The following is an 8661-nucleotide window of genomic DNA, read 5'->3' as shown; positions in this document are numbered from 1 at the left end:
AGTAAGATATTTCTCAACAGCCCCCACCAAGTCCCTTCCAAGATAGGGCTTGAGTAGGCTGGTCTTGAACTCTTGAACTCAAATGATCCTCCCCACTCAGCCTCTTGAGCACTACGATTGTAGACATGCATCATTGTGCTTAGCCGAATGTTCTGGCCTGGATCTTACCCAACGTGGGATTGAAAAGTCCTAGAAGAAACGACCAGAGTTCCTGGATTCCAGTCACAGGACTTGTTCCGTTTTCTTGGCAGATGAGGCAAAACCACAAATGTTAAGGCTATTTAAAGAACAAACTTTGAATCGATACAAGGAAGTAGCATTCTCCGTTTTATCAAGGTCTCTCATGTTAAAGATCATACATTAAAAGATTATATTTCCAGAGCATTTTCCTGCCCCATTTCCCTTCACCACAGCTTCCTCTCCTACTTGTTGGTTGTCCATACTATACTTTTATATGTGTGTTCATGGGCTCTGTGTCTAGAAAAATGTCTCATCCAGAAGACCAGGCCTATCAGCCCCTCTTCTCTGGTCCCAGTGATGACCTAACTCTCTTACCAAGTTCTCGTTGCTCTTATATAAGCAGAGGCACTGTGGCTTGATAGGGTCGAGATGAGTTCCGGAGGCCCAAGAAGACGATCCTCAGACATCATAATCTTCCACTGTCCTCAGGCACCTCAGATCATAGACACACGGTTTTTGATGTACACATGATAGGGGTCACTGCGTTTGTCCACCTTGCGTGAACGGGTATATCCCAGGATGAGACTGCCCACAGTGACAGCAAACAGGAACATGACAAAGAGGATATACATGTAGGAGTTGTCATCACGGCCAGGAAGGCTAGCCCGATGATCCTCTGTTTGATTGTCTGGCCCTGTTCCTGACCCTGGCCCTGGCCCTGGCCCAGGCCGGCAGAGCAAGTGACTGTGGAGGGTTGTGTTCAGAGCCTTTAGCACGGCGTGCAGGCTCTTGTACCAGGTCTCAGTCCCGTTGGAAGTCTCCATAGCAACAGAAATCGAGGTATGGGAAGAGCTGGAATGTGATCTGATGGTGAGAGAAAGAGAAAAGGTGGCTCTGTTACCCACAGTGTGAACAGCTTCCCCACTCTGTATGCCTAGGCTAGAGCCCCGATACTATCATCCATCTCTATTCTTCTTCTCTGCTGCTGGAGGCCTCAGGCTCGGTGATGGGAAGTGTTAAGTGGGATTTCCCCTCTGCTGTACGTGAGCAATGACGGAAGCATCCCATGGTGTGTGCGGAATAGTCTTTCCTGGCCCTCGAAAGCCAGGCTACTCTCTTTTTTTTTCTTGGATTATATAAATTCACTAGACTTTAGGCCACAAGAACTTTAGGAGTTATTTAATCTAGCTCCTTCCGTTTTATACACAGGGAAACTGAGACCCCAAACAAATAGGTAGTTTGTTCTTGATCAGGGAGTAGTGAATAGTGTCTATTTTCAGGGTCCTTAATAGACCAAATAACCATAATTCAATGGCTGATTCAAAGCCCTCTTACGCCTAGGTAGAACTGTCAACAATCATTATTACCTATACATACCAAACTCCCCTAAAAAAAAGATGATTCTAACAATGATAAAAACTTATAATGACTCGATGCAGAATTTGGGGAACAGAATAATAGAGCAATACCCTACTGCCACCCAAGACTGGCCTACATTCTTCAAAAGGCCTTTGAGGTTCTCTACCATTCAGTACTTGTGCCCTTGTCTGGATCAAGGAGAGACAAGAACACAGACTTCCTGAATTAAGATATAAGAAGCAAGCAGGCGCTTACCTAGGAAGCGGAAGGCCCTGGGGTCGGTCCCCAGCTCCGAAAAAAAAAAGAAACAAAAAAAAAAAAAAAAAAAAAAGAAGCAAGCAGGCAGGAAAGACACAGTGAAATTAATGACTCAATGAGTCACTTAATCAGTCACTATTTTCTGGATCAGGGTCTGTGCTGACCCCTTGAAGAGGCTCAAACCCAAGTCTTCACACTCAATGGTTCACTGCCAACCTGATACGATGCAACACTGACCAGGGCTTAGAGAACGTTTACCAGAATGGAGTTCTTTGAACTGACCTTGAACTGTTCTAAGAGGTAGAGAAGGCAAGGCTGGGAAAGAGATGAGCAAAGGTACACAAACAAGACAGCACACAAAACTTCTATAGGAATGGAAGGTGTCATAAAGAGATCGGAATGTAAGATGGACAGAAGGAGAAGACGGGATGTGGGATGGGAGAACCCAACGGGGCCAAGTGCTAGGGGACTGTGAGTGCCACGTGAGTGTTGGAACCTGATCCTGTAGTTGGCTTTAAAAGTGCCATGGCATTTCAAGAGGGCAAAATGGGCAGATCTGTGTTTAGAAGTAATCATGTAGTTACAATGTGACCTGGAAGGGGTAAGAGTTGAGGCAGCCGGGTGACAAGGGTCTAAAGACATTTAGGAATAGGATGCTGAATCCTGGACCAGGACAGGCATGACAAAGTGGGAGCAGGAGAGCATGGATCTAGAAAAGCCCACACGGAGGGAAGTTAGAAGCCATAACAGGCATGGCTTCCTTACTATCAAAAAGAGATTGTCAGTGGGGGTGGTGGGACAATGAGGATGAAGGGTCTGTTGCGAGATGCAAGGTTCTGGAGATTTATGGCATGGCAATGTGAAGACGGGTAGCTGAGCACGCAGACAGTTAAAAGGGCAAGTTTGGGGCTGTGCATTTTAAACTATAGCTCAGAAGGTTGTCACCCCCACCCTGCTTCCCAAGCGTGCAGGAAGAATGCACTCTTTTCCTGCATTGAGGAGGACGAAGGTGCTTTCCACTGTGAGAAGCAGATACGTTCTCGGCTTTTTGGAAACTGGAAGCATCCACACACGAAGGTGAACGCTCCCTGTCCCTGCTCAGTTTTCCTTGAAAGGGTTTTTATTTGGCACGACACAGGGAAGAGAACACCGATCTGCAGAACTCACCAAACAGTTCGGAGACTCTGCTGGCTCTGGGACACCTCTGAGGATCTCTGCGTGGATGTCTACAGTTCCTTGCAGGGTATATCTGGATGCAGCCAGAGTTTTGGTGTTGGCAGGAAAGGCCCAGAGCTAGAAACTGGGGAGGAGGCAGAAGAGGAGGAAGAGAAAGGAACCAGAGACACAGACCTCAGAACCAAGGGTGGATCACACAGTTCCTAAGGGTTGCGTAAGCATCTTTCTGTGGGTTCTGACCCCACCCCTACTCCTCTCCCCTTCCTGCAACAACTGGCTCGAGCCAGTCTAGAGTTGTAGCTACAGAACTATTCAGTGGCCAAGGGACATCTGATTGCTGTCTCCCAGTTCCAGGCTCACAACATCATTAATCAGGTGACTTTGTAACAACCGAACAACCTTAAACCCTTCCATACCCCCGGGGTGCTAACACCTCAGTAGGAACCTTTTAGAATCCCAAGGGTAAGATGGCAGCTTGCAGTTCATAGAAATGATGCATTACTAATGAAATCTGTTTGGACAGACAGCATATGGATGTGTCCCAGTGAGCTATGGAGATGTCTCCATGAGTAAAGGTACTTGCTAAACTTGATGGCCTAAGTTTGATCCTGTAGTCTACATGGTGGAAAGAGAGAGGCTACTCCTGAAAACTGTCCTCTGACCTCCACATGCACACAACCTCCCAATAAATGTAATAAAATAATTAAAATGAATATGTCCTAGAATTAACTCTCTGTACCATGGCTTTATCATGAAGATTAAAGAGCATTATGTAACATTTGGCTGTAAATCCCACAGAGAGTTGTGGTGGTTTGTGTAGCATAGGAGCAGGACAGGCCTTCAGAGTTCACCAAGGCTAAATGCTCTCATTTTCCAGTCTTAAGGAAATGGAAGCCCAGGCAGCTGTGTTGGTCCAGCTTAAGTCACTCTGGGCATGTGATTTCTCTTTTTCTTTTTTAACCTCAGCTTTTATCTGCATCTGTAAAATGAAGGGGTCATGGTCAGCTCAAATAGCCTGTGAATCGCAGAACCAAGTTGTGAGATCTTAGGAGACTGGGTTGGCTGCCCTTGGGTAGCCTTGGGTAGCCTTGGGTAGCCTTGGGTAGCCTTGGGTAGCCTTCTAACGGACTTCAAAGCCCAAGACAGAGAGGCTATAGAGTCTTCCCAGCAGGCTAAGATGTTTCTGAGTCCAGGGATTGACTTACACCCGACATTCCAGCCCAGTCAAACTGATCCACTTGCTCCTTTTCCCTCCTAGCCTCTTATCTGCCCCAGCCGGGGTAAGAGACAGACTGTGTGCAAAGTTGGGGTAAGAGGCAAGTGAAGGGCAGGGTGGGATTCATGAGTGGAGTCAAACAAACTCTCACCCATCAGACCTTCCTGTCGGGGCCTCTCAGACCACAGAGGTCACAGAGGTGTCCTTGGGTGCTGGGTTTGGGTGGGGACAAGGTGGCAGGTGCTGGGCATCCCGTTGGGATAAGGAGAAACTGAGAGCTGAAGAAGGCGCAGACTGGCTCCCTGTGACTTGACTCTTGGCTCCAAGAGGGCACAGACAGAAACACTGTTGTGTTTTGCTTCTCTCCCTTGAGTCCCTTGGTTCCATCTCCTGGAAATTCATTGATTATCAGGTTTCCAGGCTGGAATAGGCAGAGCCCGTCAGAGAGCAGCCTTGTGGTGAGACAGACAATGGGCTAGCTTAGAAAGGAGACTGACAGCTACTGAGCAAACTGGAAAACAAACTAACTCCTCTCGATGTGACCCTGCCTTGGCTCTGTCTCCCTGTGGCTCTCCCAGTGTCTGTGACCAGGACAATGAGCTCCAGGCTGTGAACTCATTGCAGCCCTTGACTCCCATGTCTCTTTTCTTAAGCAGGAATTCTGTTGCATTTCTCATCTGCTCTACAAACTCATTCATTCATCAAGACCCCTCCTCTATGCTGCCTGCTTATAGCCTTTCTAGAGACACCCCCTCTCCTACTCACTAGTTAGTTTCTCCTCTTGTTTGTTACCGGAGTCCCTTCAAAACAGCCTTGTTAGAGAACTGTGCCATTTGGAAACTGTGCATGAGTATAGATGTGGGCCCAGTGTGTCCCTGCACCTATGCTTGGAGGCTTCAGGGCCTGGGCCTGGGCCTGGGCCTCATGCATTTCTTTATTCTTAAGTCCTGTTTACATAGTGAGTGCTAAAGAGAACAAGTGAATCAATACCTCTCCCAGAAGACAGTGCCCTCCCCAACTCTTCCCTCAACGGATTCACAGAAACAGCTTTCAGGGTTTTAATAGAAACCAACATAGGAGAGACTCCAAGTTAGACCAAGACAGGCTGCTTCAGATAAAGCAAAGGCCACTTGAACAGGTGGCATGGGGCAGGAGAGGGAAATTCTGAGCCTCCTTTGGAAACCCGGACACTTCCCACATTTGATCTGAGCCTATTTGTTGAAAGGGCAAACATTCTTGGCCCCCAAACACCCGGTAAATGGTTTTGCAACTCTCTTCTCTGTGTACCTACTAAAGGTGTGGCCATCCACACCCACAAACGGTACACAGACAGCCCGGGTCTCAGCCTGTGATCTCGCCTTTCAAGGGTGCCTTTCATGATCCCAATCCTGGCTGTGTGTCTCGCTGTGTGACCTTGAATACTTCATTTATTTCCTCTGAACCATATCTGTATGACGGAGGTAATCACCAGTGCCTAGTGCTTACCCCGTAAGTACTGAGGAGACAATAGTCGGGAAAGTGTTTTACAAAGAGCAAGCATGAGAACATTGCTGGGAAACCTGCTCACATTGTTCCCCCTATCTCTCCATGGCTCAGTTCACCTCTTCTTACCAGGAGCAGTCATCCCACGAGTGCCCGCCCCCTCCCGTGCTTCTCACTACCCACAGACACCAGGGGGTTGCCCTCCACCATTGTATCCCACCCTCTGATGAATCCTGCTGCTCTTGCCATTTAGAAGAGTTTCTGTCTCATGAGAATGAGGAGATCTGCCTCTCTGCCCCTACTGGGCCAATCTGTGTAGCCAAGGGGACGGCTGGAGGTTCTTGTCTTGTCTGCCTCCCTCTTAGACGTACTTCAAGCACCCCTGACAGAAGGCACAGATAGAAACATGCCCTAAGGAGTTTGAACTGCGGAAAGTTTCTGGTTGGTTTTCATCTTCGGGAGTCAACAGACTTTAAAGGGAGTTTAATGCCTCCAGCATAGCACTCCTCCGTCTGGAATTGACAAAGTGGCCGAGCGCCAGAGAGAACGAGTTTATTCAATATCTCTAAGTGAAAGAGAGTCCTGGGCTAGGAGTGAGAAAACACTGGTTCTAATTCAATATGGCCCCTGGTGATAAGATTATCCTGGGGCCTCAGTTTTCTCCCATGCAAATTACTGAGGAGCGGGAGGCAGAGATGAGGACTTTGATCTAACGCACTGGCTGAGACACCTCCCCAACATTCCCCTTTACCCTAATGTGGATTACATGGGGGCAACTGGAGCAGGAGACCCATTTTACAGGTGGTGACCTAAGAAAGCACAAGGCACAGAGCCATGGTTGACCTGCACCGGTTTACACTGCCTGAAGACCAGAACCCAAGACTCCTGACTTCCAACCTAGACCTGCTGCTAGCAGCAAATGATGCTTCAGCCAGTCCCAGGATCTCCAAGGATCTGGTCGCCTCGCCGAGGGAGAATGTGCACGGCAGTTCTGCAGAGCCTGCAGCTTTGGTTGAGCGGGACTGACTGCTGGAATGTTATTTCCGTGAGTGTCCGCTGCAGACCTGTGTGTTCTCTTAACGGTAGGAGAGGAGGAGCTTTTGCTGCCCGGAGGGGAGCCTGGGAGAGCGCTTTCGAACCACACACATGCCTTTCCAAGCGCAGCGAAACTCTCTACTCCCTCTGTTTCTCCCTGGGGAAGATCCACTCTGTGTTAGCGGCACCCTACGTCGGGTCCTTCCCCTCAAGGAAGACACCGAAACCCCTGCACATCTTGCCCAGACTGCAGGTAGCTTTTCCAACCCAGTGGTGCCTTACCTGACTCTGCGATCTGTCTCTGGTGAGCACTGCAGTGATGCCCAGCGGCGCTCAGTGCTCTCACAGCTCTGCACTCCTACTGGTTCTTGGCTCCCTTTTTCCTTCCCAGGGTGTCCCTGCTCTGGCCCCGCCCTGCCTTAGCACACCAGCTTCAGCGCTGGCTGGCTTGGGGCGCCTCCGCCCAGCTCCTTGGCCTCACCCGGTTGTGGGGAACCACCTGCTTCCTGGATCCCAGACAGAATTTTTCTCATTTGTGTCTCTGTCTCAGCCAACCTAGCAAAAAGCTGATCTCCAGAAACCCAGACCAAGCGCTACGCTTTGGTGGAGTCGGGGGTGGCACCCGCATAGCCACTGGGCAGCTCCTCTCTGGGGCCTTGGTTTCCTCTCTCTGGGTACCACCGTTCCTGCATGCGTTCTTCATAGGCTTACAGTAGGGCCAGACGTGTTTTCAGAATCCAAAATATGAAAACCGGAATAGCCAAAGAAAACATCTGATTCTAACACAAACCTTGTTTTCAGGGACGCATGAATTAGGGAGGTGACTTATCTACACTCACCCAGCAAGTCAGTGGCAGAGCACAGGCTCAGTCAGAATCCACGGGGCACTCCAGCAGGCCTCTCCTTCCTCAGCAGTCCCTCACATGCCTGATCCACTCGTGTCCAGCCACTTCTTAACTGGTGTCCGTCCCAGAACACTTGTTTTCCAGCCACCGGGTCCGCATTCAAATTGTTTCTGATGATATTACAGGCTACATAGAAGAGAAGCTGACAAGTGTCATTTTCCTGTTGATGACAGAAACAGCGACCAGCCTCTCAGGGACTCGGTAGCAGCCACTTTTATCCAAGCTCTTTTCCCTAGCGGAGGTCACACAATGTGTGTCGCACAATGAACACGTTCAGATGAGCTCCCTCACACACTTGCAAAGATCTACTGCAGTATTTCCAAGGTGAGTAATTTCAATCAGAATCTTAGCATATGATTATCTAATAAGTGCTTAGGAAAAAACAAGATGTGCCACTTGGTAGGCATTTTGTGCATAATTGCTAATCTCCTTCAAAACACGTCATTGTTGTGTTGTTTCTGTGCAACGCGTTTCTATCCAGCCATTCCTCCCTAAGCTGGAAACCACCTGTCAGAGATCATCCTGATCACCTCAGTAGACACTGCTTCCAGTCTACACACCAAGGACTGTGGGTTCCTCCTGGGAGGTGCTGATTCAGAAGATCCGGAATGGGGTCCAGAAATCAGCATTTTTAAAAACAAGAGTCTAGGGTTGGGGATTTAGCTCAGTGGTTAGAGCGCTTGCCTAGGAAGTGGAAGGCCTTGGGTTCGGTCCCCAAAACCGAAAAAAAAAAAAAAGAACCAAAAAAAAAAAAAAAAAAAAAAAGAAAAAAACAGAAAACCCCAAAAAAAAAAAAAACAAGAGTCTAGTCAGGGGGGTGGCAGGGCATGTCTTTAATCCCAGTGCTGGGCAGGAAGAAGCAGGCAGATCTCTGTGAGTTTGAGGTCAGCCTAGTCTACAGAGTGAGTTTCAGAACAGCCAGGGCTAACAGAGAAACCCTGTCTCAAAAAGCACACAAACAAACAAACAAACAAAGAAAAAAGAAAAGACAAAGAAAAGAAAAACAAGATTCCAGTCTCCCAGTGATGGTTAAGATTATCCTTGAGGGTG

At 48.5% G+C, this 8661-nt stretch overlaps 1 protein-coding gene across 3 annotated transcripts; it reads right to left on the bottom strand.

Moving 5' to 3' along the window:
- Positions 1-300: 300 nt before the first annotated feature.
- Kcne3 (potassium voltage-gated channel subfamily E regulatory subunit 3) lies at positions 301-7154 on the bottom strand. Of its 3 annotated transcripts, XM_032893036.1 has the most exons (3): positions 6989-7136; positions 2965-3097; positions 312-1044 (listed from the first exon to the last, which is right to left on the bottom strand). In XM_032893036.1, the coding sequence occupies exon 3, from the start codon at positions 1002-1004 to the stop codon at positions 675-677; it is 330 nt and encodes a 109-aa protein (XP_032748927.1). In that variant the 5' UTR covers positions 1005-1044; positions 2965-3097; positions 6989-7136; the 3' UTR covers positions 312-674. The 3 variants fall into 3 exon arrangements, with proteins under 3 accessions (XP_032748929.1, XP_032748927.1, XP_032748928.1); XM_032893038.1 differs by lacking the exon at positions 2965-3097 and having other exon boundaries at positions 301-1044; positions 6989-7154; XM_032893037.1 differs by lacking the exon at positions 6989-7136 and having other exon boundaries at positions 2965-3597.
- Between the last annotated feature and the right edge of the window lie 1507 nt (positions 7155-8661).

Source organism: Rattus rattus, chromosome 2 (assembly GCF_011064425.1).
Source record: "Rattus rattus isolate New Zealand chromosome 2, Rrattus_CSIRO_v1, whole genome shotgun sequence".
NCBI lineage: Eukaryota > Metazoa > Chordata > Mammalia > Rodentia > Muridae > Rattus > Rattus rattus.
Note: the sequence above shows the minus strand (reverse complement) of the source record. Positions and strands in the feature narration are given on the sequence as shown.

Excerpts from the sequence above, each read along its gene's own strand:
- Kcne3 (XM_032893038.1), bottom strand. The coding sequence starts at position 1,004 with ATGGAGACTTCCAACGGGACTGAGACCTGGTACAAGAGCCTGCACGCC.